Source organism: Sander vitreus, chromosome 5, assembly GCF_031162955.1.
Source record: "Sander vitreus isolate 19-12246 chromosome 5, sanVit1, whole genome shotgun sequence".
NCBI classification, from domain to species: Eukaryota; Metazoa; Chordata; class Actinopteri; order Perciformes; family Percidae; genus Sander; species Sander vitreus.
Genome location: NC_135859.1, coordinates 28,400,943 through 28,419,571, shown reverse-complemented (window position 1 = coordinate 28,419,571; position 18,629 = coordinate 28,400,943). Strand labels below are relative to the sequence as shown.

General features: G+C 40.7%; 1 protein-coding gene across 4 annotated transcripts; it reads left to right on the top strand.

Annotated features, from left to right (window-relative positions):
• Positions 1 to 361: 361 nt before the first annotated feature.
• Positions 362 to 18,084, top strand: LOC144518586 (protein transport protein Sec24C). Of its 4 annotated transcripts, none has more exons than XM_078251373.1 (21): positions 362 to 649; positions 1,040 to 1,696; positions 1,929 to 1,987; positions 2,891 to 2,944; positions 3,363 to 3,474; positions 4,284 to 4,411; positions 4,635 to 4,770; positions 5,042 to 5,151; positions 5,731 to 5,843; positions 6,111 to 6,302; positions 6,804 to 6,900; positions 7,096 to 7,200; positions 7,330 to 7,497; positions 7,906 to 8,002; positions 9,646 to 9,794; positions 10,111 to 10,249; positions 11,266 to 11,387; positions 11,707 to 11,886; positions 12,761 to 12,958; positions 16,579 to 16,668; positions 17,596 to 18,084. In XM_078251373.1, exons 2-21 carry the CDS (start codon positions 1,087 to 1,089, stop codon positions 17,734 to 17,736), a joined length of 3,000 nt encoding a protein of 999 aa, XP_078107499.1. In that variant the 5' UTR covers positions 362 to 649; positions 1,040 to 1,086; the 3' UTR covers positions 17,737 to 18,084. The 4 variants fall into 4 exon arrangements, with proteins under 4 accessions (XP_078107499.1, XP_078107500.1, XP_078107498.1 ...); XM_078251374.1 differs by having other exon boundaries at positions 1,036 to 1,696; positions 4,638 to 4,770; XM_078251372.1 differs by having other exon boundaries at positions 1,036 to 1,696.
• The last annotated feature ends 545 nt before the right edge of the window (positions 18,085 to 18,629 follow it).

The window sequence follows — 18,629 nt, the reverse complement described above, 5'->3', positions numbered from 1 at the left end:
ATGAACGCAGGTTTTCTGTGTTAAATCTTAATCTGACTATAGCTGTTGTGGAGTTAAAGTTACACAATTTATTTTCTGAAATGAAGTAGTGTACATAAATATTAGTAGCCCACTATAAAGTAGCATTAAAGGAATAACTAAGTACAACACCTCAAAATTGTACTTTTCTATTCTATTCTTCAATCGCGTCCAACAATGCATACGTGCACGAAATGAAGAAACTCAGGATAATTAATTTACTGCTATGATAGTTTATAGCGTTTTAATTTATGTTTTTTTAATTCTAATTAACTATTGCTTGTATCAACGTTTCACAGGCTTGTATTTTGAAAGAAAAACACGGAAATGCCTTGTTGTGATTGTTGCTAACTTGACGCTAACATTGCAGCAAAGGCAGGTTTATGAATGTAGCCGGTTGTGTGTGGCTAAAATCACGAAGTTCTTCTCTTAATACATCCATGAGTTAATCATGCAACAGTTTCTTGTCATCGAATTTAATTTTAATATGATGGAAAGCGGAGCAAAAAAATAATTTTAACCTCTATGAAGTGTTTCGCTTCCTCCGCAGATGGAATAAAGAAGCTAACGTTAAAGGCAGGGATAACGAACAAGTGCACGCAAAGCCTCCTGTTTCCGTTGATGTCCAAAGGTATCTAATATTTAATTACTTAAAATAAGATTGTTATCCAGCATCCAGGCATCAACGAGAGCACCTGTGTTGTGCTAGAATAACGTTAGCCCATTCCTCAAATAAGCTATTTGTGTTTTTTATAATCATGCGTTGTAGTATGACGGAGCTAGGTCAACTGCTACATTGTTTGCAAAGATGTAGCTAACAGTTAATCTAAAAAAAAAAAAAAAGTGCTTGTTATTAGCTGCAAGTAACGTTAGCCTAAAGCTATCTGTATTAACGGTCAGTAAGACATGTTGGCCTTTTTGAGGAGACAGCTGAGAATCACATCACGACCCTGTCCCATGGATGTATATTATGTTACCTGTCCCTGATCATCAATTTTGCATGATTGTGTTGCCCAGCTAGATCCCGCCTCCAATGAGAAACGCACCTATCAGTGATGGTTATGGAGAATGATGGATGTCCCCACAGCCAAACAGAGCCAGACACCCTGTCAGCCGTGGGCGGGCCAGAACGGCTGGTCCCCAGCTTCACCTCAAGGACCCTCCTGCAACCCTCTACCCAGCTTTCAGCACCTTAGTCTGAGCTCGCCTTCTGACCAGAGACCTTGCTGTGAGCACCTTCAGCCATCTGACCACAGCTGCCAGAGCGACTCCACCACCTTTTCATACAGAAGCACGCTTTATGCTGATAATGCTGACCAGAGTGAGCATCGAATCATTCCTGATGCTCATGTTTCATCCATGGTTTCAGCTGCAAGTCAAGGAAGAAACATACCTCCTTGTTCTCTCCCTCTTATGAAGGAAGGGATGCCACCTTGCAAGCTCCAACAAATGCCATTTTACTCTCCTTACAGCCCTTACCAAGGAATATCTTCCCCTTTCCAGCCTCCGCCCATTAGCCCTCCATCATTTGGTGTAAACCAGAGTCCACAGTGTACACCGCAGCCTGCATTTGAGAGTCCAAATGTTGAGTCCTCTGTTGGATACACACACAATCATGCCTCGCCCACCTCTCCCATCCAACAACAGCCTCAGTGGACACCTGCAGCACACTCAAGACGTAAGTTCATTTGGAATGTGTACATGACATGCTTGCATGTATGTTGCAGAGCCTCCCACGGGTTAGCCCCATCATCCAGGGTGTATACTACAGCCATCAAAGTACAGCTTTAACTATCTTAAACAAGTGTTGCAGTCTGAATGAAAACAGCCCACTTAGTTCAGAATAGAATACTCTAATAATAATATAGCATCTTTCCTCCAATTGTGTAACTTCTCTGTTTTCTCCTAAGGAACAATAAACGAGTTTGTACCCAATGCGGCTGCACAGGACAGGAACATCACGCCACAGGTGGGGAAAATACAGAAACAGCTTTAAAACTCCTTTTTCACAATTCATTGAATTATGCTAATCACGGTTTCCCAGGTTCCAAGTTGAAATCCTCAAATGTGTTGTTTTGCTCAAATAAGAGTCCAAAACCTGAAGATATTCAGTTTACACTAAAAAAAAGTATAGTTCGTATAGTGTAGTATAGTATCTGCAGTTGTATAGATTAAAATTAACAAAACTGTTGATTTATTTTCTGTCAATCTGTTAATTATTTTAGTTCTGGTAGAGATTCACTCTAAACTTTTAAAGCTGTTAAAACAGTAACTGACCATGTACCTTGCAATTACACTTACAATTGTTCAGTTATGTATTCTTGTTTATTTAGTGCATGACAATGTATCTAAGGTAAAAGTGTCAATTTGTCTCAGAGCTAAATAGTTTTACTAGGGCTGCACGATATGAGGAAAATATGGAATTGCGATTATTTTGACTGATATTGCGATTGCAATGTTTGTATCATTATTCTCCTTTTCATTGATTAATATTAAATCTTAAAAAATTAAAATGATTGTAGTGTGATTTGTACCACACAAAGATGTTTTCTGTAGTCTGTAGGATAGTATTTGTAGGCCTGGACGTCCCTGCAGCACCACAATACTTCATTCAGAATGGTTTGACGAATGGATTTTGCCTTTAACAAATATTGCGCCCCTCTGCGATTTGGATATTGCACTAGTCCATATTGCGATTTCGATAAAAGTGCGATTAATTGTGCAGCCCTACTATTTACAGAGTCAAAGGCTGTCTTTCTAGTTTGAATATTGCTGCATATCGTATTTAATATACAGTCTGGGAAATAAAATCTTACCAAAAACGTGTCTGTGTGCTAAAGTAATGTATAGAATACATTCTCTCTCTCTTTAGTCTCCTAACTCTGAGTCTCGTTACGGCCTGGACCCAGAGCTCCTGCCCAGTGTTGTAAGTTCTTTCATTCTCTCTCTTCACATATTGTCTTGGCTGACATCTGCAGCTCCCCTGACAATCAAAGACTATTTCCTGCTCAGCTTGTTTCAGGCTTTTACCCTTAGGTGTGACACACATTCACAGCATCACCAAGCATAACATCAGTTGACGGGTGCCGGCGATGTGTGTTGCTGTTTACAGTGGAAAGTAACCGTCCAGTACTTGTATTAGTGATTTCTAATATGCAGCTTGGCATTTTTAACTAGAAATACTAGACAACTACTAATATACTGTGTTTCTTTAAACAAAGAGATGACCTACATTATATCTATTGTATGTTATGATAAATCCTGCCTCTAAACATATAGTGAAACGTTACCATACTCTTGCTGATTGAAAAGGTTACACCTTTGTCACTTTCTGTCTGCCTCAGGTGAAGGTGATTGCAGAGGACAGGGCAGAGTGGGAGGGCAAGGTCTTTGTCTCCGAGCCCTTTTCCCGTCTTCCTCCTCTGGCAACTACTTCCTGTATCATAGAGGACAAGGGTAAACGCACACAACACTGTCTGTATCGCTGTCACAGAGATGCACTCCGTAAAAATGGATTTCATCCAGTGCTATGGGTCCAGATGGCATACTTAACACTGCAATTTGTATTCCTTGCACATGAATGCACTTTTAGCTCTGTGAAAAATGATGACATGCATTATTGACAGAGGTAAAACAGACATGGGTAAAACAAGAGGAACACATTTGACACAAGCATATTTAATCTGAGAGAAATGGAGACCTATCTTGGAAAACACCCATGTCATGTTTCACAGCAAGTGTGTGGAAACATTTGTAATGTCGCTGCTTTTTGCTAAAGATCAAGATTAGTTTGTGCTTCCTGGATGATCGGCCAATAAAGTTTTCACTTTATTGGCCGAACGTTTTTGTTTGGACCCACAGTCTACAGTATGGGTCAGACCGAGGAAAGGATTATGACAACTCCTGTCTGCACTGCAATTGTTCAATTCCATTACATTACATTTACAATTGCTATATATATGTCAGAGGTCGCACACCTCTGTAGCAACTAAGGTTAAGTGTCTTGCTCAGGGACACATTGGTTGATGTATCGCAGTGGGAATCAAACCCAGGTTTCCCCACACCAAAGGCATGTGTCATATCCACTGCGCCATAACCACCCACCCAATTAGTGTGTTATAGTCAGATTAGTGTTTTTTTTTCTGTGCTGTGGTAAAACTCAAAAGTAATATTTTGATTTGTTAATGTGTCAGTCCCCCCAGCTCTTCCTGTCACCACTTTGAGTTTCACTGTACTTCAAGCCAACCTTGATGTCATTCTTTTAGGTAACGCGAGTCCGTTCGCCATCCGCTCCGCCTCGTACTGTGTGCCCTGTGACGGTCAGACTGCCCTGCTCAGCCGGCTGCCGCTGGGAGCTCTGGTCACCCCTCTGGCAAAACAAAATGCTGGAGAGGTCCGTTTTTAGCTACTTTGCCTCTATTAAAAATACATAGGAAAAATAACGGCAATAACGAAACAAGGACTTAGTAGTTAGTAGTAGTAAAACACACAATATCTAGGAGAGATGTTTGCATGGAGTTGAAGCCATTTTGTAATGCTACAATTAACCTGCGTAGAGTACGGTTTCTGTAAAGGTATAGACAATGTCTGAATGTGTGCGTGTTTGTTGCCTCTAGAAGCCCCTGCCAGTGTGCAACGAGCCAGAATGTCTTGCGGGTTGTGGTGGTTGCGGAGCCTCCATGTGCCCTGCGATGGGCTGGCAGGACTGTGGTCAGAGGTTTTACTGCCCCTTCTGTGGTAAACTCAGTGAAGGTAAGATTTAACATTGAGCATCTAAGTATGTCGGTAATGATCATGCCAAACTCTGGTTAAAGTTCAGTGTTCTTCCTGTAAGATACTGTAGCTGTGCTTCCAGTACAGTTATGATAATATAATTTCCTGGTCAAAAAAAGTCCATTCTACTTCAGTGATCAAAGCCGTTTCAATGCGTTGAACTGCTGCACCTTCCCTTGAAGGTACTTTCTTGAGTTTGTTGCTTCCTTTGCATACGGCATCCGTTTTTCTCTCCTCTTTTGTGTCTCAGTGCCGTGGCAGCACTACCAGCCCACCAAAGGGGTGGAGGGGGTTCGGGTGGATAAAGACAAGAGACCTGAACTCAGTATGGGGTCATACGAGATACTTAATTCGCAGAAGGTTAGTCTCACATTCGACAATTGGTAGTTTTGTTTGCTGTTTTTTTAGTTATCGTTACCCGCTGTTTAATATGGGATTAGTCAAACGTGTGCATCTGTGTGTGATTGGAAGCGGAAGTCTGGATAATGTGTATGAAGAATGTTTCACTTCCTAATACAGAATGCTAAAACATCCAAAATAGAAAAAACTTTGGACCATTAGTTTTAAATGGGCCACCCCTATTTGTGAAGATTTCTGCAACCTGATATCATTCAATTATTAATTCATTAATCGGACATTTATCAAGCAGTAATAACAATTATTTGCTTCTCAAATGTGAGCATGTGTTGCTTTTCTGTTTTATTTGGGTGTTTTGGGCTGTTGATAAAGGAAACAAGCTGTTTTGACATGTCACACAGGGCTCTGGGAACTTGTGAACTTGTTTTTGCTCTTTTCTGACCTTTTGTAGACCAAATTTAATTGAAAAAATAATCGTAGGGAAGGACAAGTGTGCATACTGTAACTGGGGAATAAGTGACATTTATTTATTTTTGTGGGGAAAGATGCCATGTGTGTGTAAACTGTTGTACTTTATCTCAGGGTGAACCTGCTGCACTGCTTCTAGCCATAGATGTGTCTGCGTCAGCGGTGAGAGGAGGACATTTGGCGTTTGCAACACAACAAATACTTACTTTGCTCACCTCTCTGAAGAGGTAAAACACTTTACCTCCTAACTACTATATATATATATATATATATATATATATATATATATATATATATATATATATATATATATATATCACACACACACACACACACACACACACACACACACACACACACACACACACACACACACACACACACACAGACTTTTCACAGCCTGCTCATTAGTATCCCAATGCAGGTTTACTGGGAAAATGGGGACAATAACCCATGCTCTGGTTTCAGTCCAAACATGTATCTTCTTTGTGTAGGGAGGATGGTGATGCCTCGTCAGACGTCCGTGTTGGTTTGATGACGTATGACAGTAGGATCCACCTGTACGATCTCAGCCCCGCCCTGTCCCGCCCACACATGCTGGTCATCACAGAGACAGACGACCTGCAGCTACCTGTGAGGGAGGGGCTTCTGGTGTCCCTGAAAGACTGTATAGACAGTATCGACAGGTAACACATATGTTGACCGTTGTATTTTGTCGGATAAGTTTAGCATTTTGAGTCTGTATGCTGAACTAAAATAGTAGAAGTACTACATTGTGCACATGATTCTGCTCATAGTTTCATACATCACTCTTATAAGTAATATTGTAATTTCATGTTCATGGATGAGCTTTACAAAGCCAGCCTAAATCTGATAAGCTCAGTTTTGTCTTTTAGATTTTAGTTTAAAAAGCAGACCGATCAGCAAACTGGGCAGTGGTTTAGTAGATGAGGACACCTTATACATTTTGAAACACCAAAATCTGTTGGTTGACATCTTTTGCCCATATATAAAGGAGGTGTTTAGTATGGTCACTCCCAGAAAATGTTGTCTGTGCCCATAAAGTAACAAATACTTCCCTGCAAATGAAAGTGACCGTTTTGCTGCTTTGCTGAAAGTAATTTAATTTCTTTGGTATTCAAATTCATTTCTTTTGGTATCAATCTCTCTGTTTCGTGTGTGTCTAGTGTGTTGCAGCTTATTCCTCAGTTTAGTTCAGAGTGTGATGACTCGAGTGGAGTTCCCATGGAGCTGCCTGTCAAAACAGGGCTAGCGGTACTGCAGGTCAGTAAGCTCAGATGGGTTTTGATGGATTTTTATTCAATGTTTATTGAAAGTTTATCCTGTATTGTGGCTGCACAAGAAGGGATAATAATCCTGATTATTTTGTAAACTGATTAGTGTTAAGAGATGTTACCACATTAATGGCATCCTCTCTCATCAACTTCAGCATCATGATATGATTTTCTTTGTTTTTAGGCCCTGAGTTGTCCCGGCAAACTGCTGATCTTCCATACTGCCCCTCTGATAGAGATGGAACACACAAACTCATCCTCAGGGCTCTTTGGCTCCAACAAATCAAAGGTACGTAACACTCACACACACAGTTGGCAGTGTGTGAGGATAAAGCAACAGAAGCATTGTGTGCAAGTAGGAAGATGGTTTCATGGTTGCATGTTTGCATTCATTTCCTTCCTCCTTTGTTCCTCCCAGTCTATCTTTCAGCCGTCAGAGCCAGCCATCTCATTGGCCAAGGAGTGCGTCAGTCAGGGCTGCGGCGTTCACATGTTTGTCCTCTCCCAGCAGGACGTGGGCGGGGCTTGGCCAGGGCATATACCATATCTAACAGGTGGAGCTCTGTACACCTACAGCCACCTCCAGGTATATCACATATAACAGCTCCTCCCAATGGCACACAATTAACTACATAAAGAGAAAAAAATCTGTTGTGATCTTTTGTTAAATAGTTTTTGGGAAATATGTTTATTCGCTATCTTGCCTAGAGTTGGATGAGAAGATTGCTACCACTTTTATTTTTGTCTGCTAAATGTAAGGCTACAGCCAGCAACCAGTACAGTACAACTTAGCACAAAGTAAAAATGCGCTGTTTACCTATACCAAAAATATGGTAAAATATTCAGCTATTAGCACTTTGAAGCGGCAGATTGAGCAACGCGCACATAGGGTTTTTAGATGTATTTTGGTGAAATGATCACTGTTTGTTAAATGCCAAGCGTACAGATGAGGAGGTTCCATTTTAGACTGGTATTTTTTTAATTCCCACTACAGGGAGAATTGGACAGAGAGCGTTTCCGCACTGATCTAAAGAGCATTGTAGACACGGACACCGGCTACAAGGCTGAGCTCAGGATTTTTGTCAGCAAAGGTGAGAGGGTTTTTTTTATTCACTCTTATAGTGACTGTAAGAATGCTTCAACTGGTGTCCATGTTTCAACATATCTCATTATCTTGCAGTTTAAAGGAAATATTTTCTAACTTAATCATTGTATGCTTGAGTAACCTATTCTTTCTGTGTAGGCGTATTATCAGCAATCCAGTTGTTAATAATTACCTTCTTTGTGACCATATAGTGAAATAAATATATTTTTACTTTTGATGATACTTCACTGAAGTTATGCAGATGTTAATTAGTGTTTTAAGCCCCCAACGTCCACTAGGGTTAGGCAATGGTTATGGTTATGGTTAGGGTCAGGTGCCTTGAAGTCAACGGTCGCAGCGCTGCCTGGCTGCCTGGAGACGTTGGGGGCTTAAAACACCATCGAGCTATGCAGATCCCCCAGAATACATTTTTTGTGGCATTAGTGAAATTGTTATATTAGTGTGTATCATTGATTGCTTTGTCATACCAAACCAAAGCTCTTTGATTTTGATTGCAGTCCCACAACATATGTATTTTCAAAGTTTTTTTTATATCAGAAATATAGGTTTCTTTTAACCAAATTGACCAAAAATAACATGGATGCATATATGTATGTTGTATGGAACCCATACAACATTCTTCGCAGGTAAAATTCATGATTACGTTCATTGAATTTTGGGTGTTTTATTCAATTTGATTAACCTGGTTCTACCAGACTCTGTCATAATGTAGTCTGGCCACTCTCCATTGACAAGTGTTAACTTCCTTGAAGGCGGGTACTCTGTTGAAGTTTAAAACTATTGGATCTGCCCTTAGCCACTCTGGATCTGCCATAACCAATCGCTAACGTTCGGTTGTGATGTCGGCTTAGCATCGCTAGCGTTCGCCTTAGCTTACTCCTTCACCACTAACGGAGCGAGCTGGAAAATCAGACTTTTCCCGAACCCCGTGGGGAGGAGGGCCACAACATCATGTCCACCAACAAAACTCAGCAAAGATCGTTCTTGCTCGGGCTTTAACTTCTGGATAATCGGCAGCGTTGCCACAACGGACCGAATGGCTTCGCTCGCATCTTTCTCCGCCGTCATTACGGAACTACAACTCTAGCGCACAGCCTCAAAGTCATCATTCTCCAATCACTCCCTCTGTTTGCTGATTGGACCGCCAAAAATTTGGCCGGAGAAGAAAACCCAAGTATACCGCAAACCCTTTACTGTCTATGTGCAAACCCAGATGTAGTACTGAAGGAAAATGAAAATTGAGCGGAAGTACGTAGGAGGGCGGAGCCAGGCTACAATTTTATAGCATTTGACAAAAAAAACAAACATGTAATGGTTTTAAAACAGTATCCTGATCAAACTTTAACATATACCAGTCTGTGATTCACGCAACATCTTCTGATCTTAACTATTAGTCAAAATAATTCATAATTTCTGCTTTTTTTAACTAAAAAATTAATTAATAAAAAAAGCATCGGAAAAAGCGAATAAAACATCAGAAAAAGCGCAAAAAAAAAAGTTCATTTTCAATTTTGACCCGGAAGGACAACAAGTTCACGGTGGACGGGAAGACAACACAAGGGTTAAGGTTGTTTTTTTTCTATTACGCACGCATACCAGTGATTCCACTATTTGAACCTTTCTCACCAGATATGCGTGTGTCCGGCTGTTATGGACTTTTCATCCCTGGGCTAAGCCCCAGCCAGGTCCCCATGGCGACTCTCGATTGGAGGACAACGTTGGCTATGGAGCTCGCACACAGCAGAGCTCTGGATGAGACAAGAGGCGTAGCCATACAGGTGGGTTTATGTTCATGGTCGTCAATTTAGATCAGAAATGGGTTAAATGTACACACCTGTCACTTTTGTTGTCTTTTTGTCATCCAAATCCGTCTGTTAGTTGAGATGTAATTGAATTGCTACATCATTTTGATACATTTTGAAATATCATTTTATAAACGAGACGACAACTCTGCCACCACAGACGTTTTACTTTTATCAGACCTTAATCAAACAGTCACTCAGTGCAGACTGCAATCTGTTGATACTCTATAAACGCATTTAATTTGCAGTTTGACTACAGAGTAATCCTCGTCTCTCCCCTCCTGTTTGTCAGACGGTATTGTCTTACAGCACCCAGACAGGAGACAGGAGGACCAGGGTTCACACTCTGACTCTGCGATGCTCTCGCCACCTACAGGACACTTTCCGTCAGTACCAGGCCCAAACACTACTCACCTTCTACTGCAAAAAAAGTAAGGATCTTGTACTGGATATAAGTGCATATAAGTTATGTATGCATTATACTGTAAAAAATAAAAATGTAATGCTTACTAACATCAGCATTCATTGTTGTAATTAGCATATTGATATGTAGGCAAAATAGCATGAATGCTTGGAAATTAATAGACCAATCTCCACTGTCCTCTCTGTTATTATATGGGCACAAGTTTGCAAAGTATCAATATTATGTAATTAAAGTGATAAATCCAGCCCTGTTCAACATTAATTTGCGGATGTCAAATGAATATTGATGCCTTTATTATGCAATCCGTAAGCAAATGAGACCATGATTGACATTAGAGAGGTTTATAGATTCCCTCATATCTGAGATATTGTTATTATCGCCATTATTAAAAATAAGTGCACAGCATTTCTATAAATATAAGAAGATTTTTCACAATTTAAAACCTTTCTGTTTAGTCTGTCCCAGTAGATTCACCAATAATAATAATGTATACTTTATTAATCCCGCAAGGGGAAATTACAATGTTTTCACTCTGTTGTTATTACAAACAGGCCTGAATTACACACATGCTCAGTACCTATACATGCACTAATGGAGAGATGTGCTGCCCATGGAAAGGCACCAGTTTAAAAACGATTAAAAAATGTAAAACCGATAAAATACGAGAATAGAAGTTACAGCACAGTATAAGAAATTAAACATTAAAGAGCAGTTAAAAACAATTAAAAATATAAAAGCAGATAAAATGAGAGATTTTAGGCTGCTAGTATGGGACAATGTATAAGCCGTTGCTCTATACACGTAATCCACCCGCAATCCTTGCCATTCCCAGAACGGGCCGGTCCCACCGGGCTTACTGTAAAATACTGTAAAATAAGAATTAGAAGTATACAAGTATTAGAAGCTGCCGTCTTAGTTATGGTATAGCCATGGTATGATTTGTTTACAGTAATTCCTGACAGTAATTGTTAAAAATGTCACATCAGACAAACATTAATTTGTGTTTTGGTGTTTTCTGTGCAGTTTACTGTGCAGTGTTGGAGCGCCCTCTACAGGAGCTGAGGGAGGAACTGCAGATGGAGGTAACAGAAGCGTTTGCGTGCTACCGCAAACACTGCTGCTCTGCTTCAGTGTCTGCTGGACAGGTGAGGTTTGGAAACATACAATACACATCATAGTTTCAAGTTTTTCTGGAGGTATAAAAGGTTCTTTTTACACTTAAAAGCATTAGAATGCATTGTTCTCAATGTCTAAAAAGTGTAAATGTTTTTTTCAGTTATTGTAGAGAAAAATCTGAATGACAAATGTTTGGTCTTAACTTTAATCCTTTTATTTATTTAGTGTTTTCTTTGCAGGCCTACACCTCTATTAATTTTTACATTACAAACGTTTTCGTCTTCATATTCACTGTGCAGAACTACGGCATGAGTTAATTTAAATATGTGTGTGTGTGTGTGTGTATAGCTGGTCCTCCCTCAGTACCTGCGAGCACTTCCTGTTTACATCAACAGTCTGAGGAAGAGCGAGGTGCTGCTGCCGGGCCTGAGGAGCTCCATCCACCAGCGGCTGCAGCAGCGCTGCCGGGTGCTCAGCATGGACACCTGCTGCACCTCCACACACTTCTACCCTCTGCTGCTGCCTCTGGTCAGTATCATCAACACCACCGAGTTTGTCCGGATCAGAGTGAGGCTGATGTATCGGGCTAAAATTCTGCACCACAGAGCTTAGGGACAGAATATTGACCCTTGGCATTTCATTTAGAGATCCCAGTATCTCATAGTTTAGGCACTCTAGCATCAATTATTAAAACTAGTTTTAGCTGACTGTCAGCTACTGTCACATAATATGAGATAACTTTAAAATGGTTCTTAATAGGAAGAGTATCTGGTTCATACTGTATGAGAGACACACTGGGCTGATTCTTGCTGTGTGTTATTGTCACTTTTTGATCTTTTAAATGGTTGTAAACCATTAGTTAGTTACATCTGAAAAATGTCTTGTTTTTATTTTTATACTGTGCTATGTTTAGTGTCATTTTAAAGGTGCAGTAGGTAAGACTTATAAAACTAACTTTCTGTCATATTTGCTGAAACTGACCCTATGCTCCAGTAGAACTACATGAAGCAGGTTCCTCTGGCACCACCTACATCCTGTAGTGCGATTTGCAAAAATCCACAGCTCCCTGTTCAGATGCACCAATCAGGGCCGGGGGGGAGAGGGGGGTGTCTAACAGCGTGTCAATCACTGCTCATGGCCAACTGCACAGACCCGGCTGCTGATGTTAGAGCACTTATTTTTGGCAAAATGGCAAAACAGCGTTTCTTAAGCAATGCATTAGTGTTGACCTGTGACCGGTATTTCCACTGACCAGTTTGTAGATGGAGTATTTGAGTAATTTCTCTCTGAAGATATTAACGTTGCCAGTAGATGACTGTCACTTTCAGCAATCTTGACATTACTTTACTTTTTTGCCTTTGTAGCTTTCACACATTGACACACATCAATTTGTCCCCTGCAGGCGCTGTCAGTTGACAGCTCCAGCTCTCCGAACCCAGAGGAGGCACTGCGCTGCTGTGCTGCCAGCCTGGAGCCCAGATGTCTGTATTTGGTTCATTCTCCCCTCACCCTGCTGCTCTGGGTGGGCAACCAAGTCCCAACATGCACCCTGGTCGAGCTCTTCAACACCAGCTGCTTCTCCTCCCTACCCTCTGGAGAGGTAAGAGATTAGAAGTAATGATGTAGGGTGTTGGTTATAACCATTCAGTTATAAAAAAAAACATACCTTCTCACATCAGTAGATGCTTGTGGCAACAATAAAAAAGCACATACACCTGTTAAATGTCAGCTATAAACAGTATTTTATAAAGTCATTTTAAGAGAAAGTCACAACAGGAAAGCAAGGAGTTGGGGATGAGCACAAATGTTTTTCTTGAAAAATGCTGGCTTTTGCTACGTTTATGCCTGACGTCTGCACTTCTACACTGCCGACCCCGTTTGAAAACTCGTTGTAGTCTGGACGGGCAGAAGCGGAGACCTTTGGAAATGACGACGCACGTCACTCAGTCTAATCGATTAACGTTAGGTAGGCTTACATACCTTTCAAAAACAGTTCCGCCTCGTCGTCGCTCCAAGCAAATAAATCCCTGGTCTTATTTTTCAACATTGTTGTTCTTTCTCCAAAGAATTTTCTGTATTTTCAACTAATCCATGATTAGATCAATTTTTTATTGTTTTTTTAATTATGCATACATACAGAACAGAGAAACACAAACTGAACAAGAACAAAGACCCTCTCCCACCCCCCACCCTCTGCGGTCTCGAGGAAAATAAAACAAACAGAAATCACACCTTGCCTAAATACTCTCCCCTAGTTCTTGTGACGCTGAGGTCATTAGGTCCGATATTTGTGCTGCTGCGCTTTCCCATAGGCTGATAGTTGATGATTTGGCTTTGTTAATCCTTGCTGTAGGGAGCTCAAGCATAACTATGTCCAGAAAATACGCCAACCACTGTTTTATACAAAGCAAGGGAGGGGGGAGCCAGCGCTGAGCTATCATTTTCTTGGTTGCAGTTGAGCCGGCTAGCCACATTTTCCTCTGTCTCCCAAGCAGGTGTAATTTAGAGTCTTCATTAAGTAACAAAACAATCGGTCTGTAGGAACTTGACATCCTATCGCATCAGATATTATACATCCATGATTTTCAACCACAGAGTAACATTAGACAATCTGCTTCCTTTTCACACCATCACGTGCATGCCCAGTGTATGCAAATGGTCATGCGATACGCGTTTTCAGAACACTTGTGTGGACTGAGATCGCTTTTGTTTGTTTTAAAATGCCGTTTAAAAATGAAAACATATAATGACAACATATTTAACCCAAATAGAGAGGCGAAGTCCCTCCCCTTTTTGAAATGTGAAATGAAAAATGTGAATGGTAGTGAACGGGGAGAGGCAAATTATTTTTTGATCCCATTTTGAATTGAGCCATGGATTACAAATATGATGTTCGTCAATTTAAAAGATCATTTTTCAACCGAAGAAAGTCTCAGTTAGCCGTAGCTTTGTCATATGACCATCGACCACACAGTTTTGTGTGAAACCGCTCAGTGAACTACATCTCTCGTCTCACACAATTTATGTCACCTAGCTTGATGCTCAACTTGCTCGCTAGCTAGCTAGCTTAGCTCTGTTCCACAACACATGTAACGTTATCTTACCTGATGTGTCTTATCTAGTGAAGTGTTTCCAGCAGATAAGCAAAAGAATAGGCAAGATCCTCGTTACATCCCCGGTACGATACAGTCAGGTCCATAAATATTGGGACATCGACACAATTCTAATCTTTTTGGCTCTATACACCACCACAATGGAGTTGAAATGAAACGAACAAGATGTGCTTTAACTGCAGACTTTCAGCTTTAATTTAAGGGTATTTACATCCAAATCAGGTGAACGGTGTAGGAATTACAACAGTTTGTATATGTGCCTCCCACTTTCTAAGGGACCAAAAGTAATGGGACAATTGGCTGCTCAGCTGTTCCATGGCCAGGTGTGTGTTATTCCCTCATTATCCCATTTACAAGGAGCAGATAAAAGGTCCAGAGTTCATTTCAAGTGTTCCATTTGCATTTGGAATCTGTTGCTGTCAACTCTCAATATGAGATCCAAAGAGCTGTCACTATCAGTGAAGGAAGCCATCATTAGGCTGAAAAATCTAAACAAACCCATCAGAGAGATAGCAAAAACATTAGGTGTGGCCAAATCAACTGTTTGGAACATTCTTAAAAAGAATGAACGCACCGGTGAGCTCAGCAACACCAAAAGACCCGGAAGACCACGGAAAAACAACTGTGGTGGATGACCGAAGAATACTTTCCTGGTGAAGAAAACACCCTTCACAACAGTTGGCCAGATCAAGAACACTCTCCAGGAGGTAGGTGTATGTGTGTCAAAGTCAACAATCAAGAAGACTTCACCAGAGTGAATACAGAGGGTTCACTACAAGATGTAAACCATTGGTGAGCCTCAAAAAACAGGAAGGCCAGATTAGAGTTTGCCAAACAACATCTAAAAAAGCCTTCACATTTCTGGAACAACATCCTATGGACAGATGAGATAAAGATCAACTTGTACCAGAGTGATGGGAAGAGAAGAGTATGGAGAAGGAAAGGAACTGCTCATGATCCAAAGCATACCACCTCATCAGGGAAGTATGGTGGTGGTAGTGTCATGGCGTGGGCATGTATGGCTGCCAATGGAACTGGTTCTCTTGTATTTATTGATGATGTGACTGCTGACAAAAGCAGCAGGATGAATTCTGAAGTGTTTCGGGCAATATTATCTGCTCATATTCAGCCAAATGCTTCAGAACTCATTGGGACGGCGCTTCACTTTGCAGATGGACAATGACCCGAAGCATACTGCGAAAGCAACCGAAGAGTTTTTTAAGAGAAAGAAGTGGAATGTTATGCAATGGCCAAGTCAATCACCTGACCTGAATCCGATTGAGCATGCATTTCACTTGCTGAAGACAAAACTGAAGGGAAAAATGCCCCAGAACAAGCAGGAACTGAAGACAGTTGCAGTAGAGGCCTGGCAGAGCATCACCAGGGATGAAACCCAGCGTCTGGTGATGTCTATGCGTTCCAGACTTCAGGCTGTAATTGAATGCAAAGGATTAGAAGTATAAAATATACTAATAGAAGTATTAAAAAGTGAAAGTTTGATTTATGATTGTTAATCTGTCCCATTACTTTTGGTCCCTTAAAAAGTGGGAGGCACATATACAAACTGTTGTAATTCCTACACCGTTCACCTGATTTGGATGTAAATACCCTCAAATTAAAGCTGAAAGTCTGCAGTTAAAGGACATCTTGTTCGTTTCATTTCAACTCCATTGTGGTGGTGTATAGAGCCAAAAAGATTAGAATTGTGTCGATGTCCCAATATTTATGGACCTGACTGTACATCGTAGCTTCAGCGAGACGTCATCCATGCGACTTTGAAGTGTGTAGTCTTTCTAATTATGTATTTTCACAGTCTTATACTGCAACAGTTTAACAATAAACTGAGACTTTCTTGACTTGTGAAATTATCTATTAAACTGATGAACATCATATTTGTAAAACGGGATCAAAAAATAATTTGTCTTTCCCTGTTCACTCCCGTTCATATGTTTTTTGAAGGATAGGTCCCATGGACCCGGAAGTAGAAGGGCGTGACTTTGGCTCTCTATGGTGCTAAAGACACAAACAATATTGCTTTTCTGAATGAAGCGCACTGCAACATTGGAAGGTTTACTGTCCATTTCTGATGTTTTGTGTTTCTCTTCAGACCAAGCTGCCAGTTCTTGAAAACCCTCTGTCCATCAGTGTTCGCTCCCTCATCAACACCCTGAACTCCCAGGCACCCTGTGCCCGCAAGGTGAGCTGCTGACTGCCCTGCTGCCACAGCCTCATGAGTCAGCCAACACCTGTGATTGGGATTGTGTAAATTACAAGATTACAAGATTCCTTTGTTTGTCACTTTTTTATGGACGACATAAAAACCAAATTGTGTTTAACACATCCACTAGTCAATAAAAAAGTCAGTCCAAGACAGAAGACTCTAGAATTCTAAGCTCATAAATAAAAACACTTAATAAATAAACTAAGATTACTCTAAAATGAGCACCAGTACAACACAGTTCTTGTCTCATTCTGTGAAGTTGATTAATATCACCTCAGTTGCCAGTCTGCAGCTTCTCCTAATGCTGCGTTCATGTCATGTCAGATTTAGTGTAAATTTGAGCTGCCACCTGGGGAAACGGAAAAAGAAAAAATAATGTTGACCTCATCCTCCTAGTGTTCATTTCAAGTTGGACAGTTGTCTTCTTTTAGTATGGTCCAATATGTTCCACTCGGTGTCAAATGATGCTTAACACAACAAAGTTGAGCACCGACATATGCTCCTAGTGTGACCATTAGCGTGCCACTTTTTCCGTTTTTTGTCCATTTGTTTGAGGTGCCAAATGTTTTATCACGTGGCTTGCATGTAGCTACCGTCTTATGAATGAAAGTGAACGGTTGAAAATGTTCTGGTGCAGACATGGTGTTAGGATTTTGATGTTTTCCATGCAACATATTCAAGTCATTCTTGTACGGATTCATGATATGACTCCCCAAAAGAGAAGTAAAGTCGCTGAGGAAGGCTGTGCACTTTGAGAAGCAGGACGTGTAACCTCCTCTTGTACCGTCCTCCACAGTCACACCAAAGTCATATGAGGATTACTCACAGTGGGTGTTGACCGATGATAACACCACTCGTAGCCACTGATAAGTCTTTTTTTTTTTTTTTTTTTTTCTGTCTCAGCTGTGGGTGGTGAAGCAGGGCGACACCTGCGAGGAGACCCTACAGCGCCTCCTGGTGGAGGACAAAAGTCCCAACGGAGGGGCGTCCTATGCAGACTTCCTCTACCATCTCCACGTCAACTCCGTCCGGTTTCTGCAGTGACTTTACACGCACACTAATTTTCTGACCTCTCTGGGTGCATTAACTTCTATTCTAAAGATGACACTGCAGCATATTTGCCTCAACAAAAAAAAAAAAGAAAACAGAAGGATGGGAACAAAAGTATCACTAGACATTATTATAATGTGGAAACATCAAAGACCAGTTGTCAGAGAATCAGGTGGTGCATGGGAGTATTTTAAGAGATATTTCATGACTGCTGTGATATATGTGTGATGTGTGCTGTGTTGAATGTGATCCGTGCTGTTCTAAAAATGTGTTAATTATGTTAATTTATTTCTGTGTCATGGCAATTCTCTATTTGTGTGTGTGTGTGTGTGTGTGTGTGTGTGTGTATATATATATATATATATATATATATATATATATATATATAAAAATAAAGGCTTTAATTGAACCTTGATTGAAGTTTCTTCAGTAAAATTGTGTCTTAGACGTCATCCAAACTGATATTTTGACCAGATGATGGCTTTAGATAAAACGTTAAGTAACCAAAGTTGTCCTTTGGGGAACATGTATGTCTGTGCCAAATGTCATGGTAATCCAGCCAGTTGTTGAGATATTTCACTCAAAACCACAAATGTGGGCGTTATATTGGAGCTACAGGTAAAGTCAAGGAATCACCATTAGGGTTCATCCTCTGGGAACCATGAATGTCTGAATGAAAATGTCATTCATCCATCCAATAATTATTGAAATATTTCAATCAAGACCAAAGTGGTGGACTGACTGACCAGCATTGCCATCCTTGGAGCAACATTGCTAGAACGGCTAAAAAAAAAACACCTTACACTGTGAGGTTACAACCAGTTAATACTCTTTCAAATAGTTGAAATGAGCCTGTGGGGCTGGTGTTAAACATATGTAGGATGAAA

Excerpts from the sequence above, each read along its gene's own strand:
- LOC144518586 (XM_078251373.1), top strand. The coding sequence starts at position 1,087 with ATGATGGATGTCCCCACAGCCAAACAGAGCCAGACACCCTGTCAGCCG. Across the intron at positions 7,498-7,905 it reads ACACCTACAGCCACCTCCAG|GGAGAATTGGACAGAGAGCG; the intron begins GTATATCACATA and ends TTCCCACTACAG. Across the intron at positions 11,388-11,706 it reads CTTCAGTGTCTGCTGGACAG|CTGGTCCTCCCTCAGTACCT; the intron begins GTGAGGTTTGGA and ends GTGTGTGTATAG.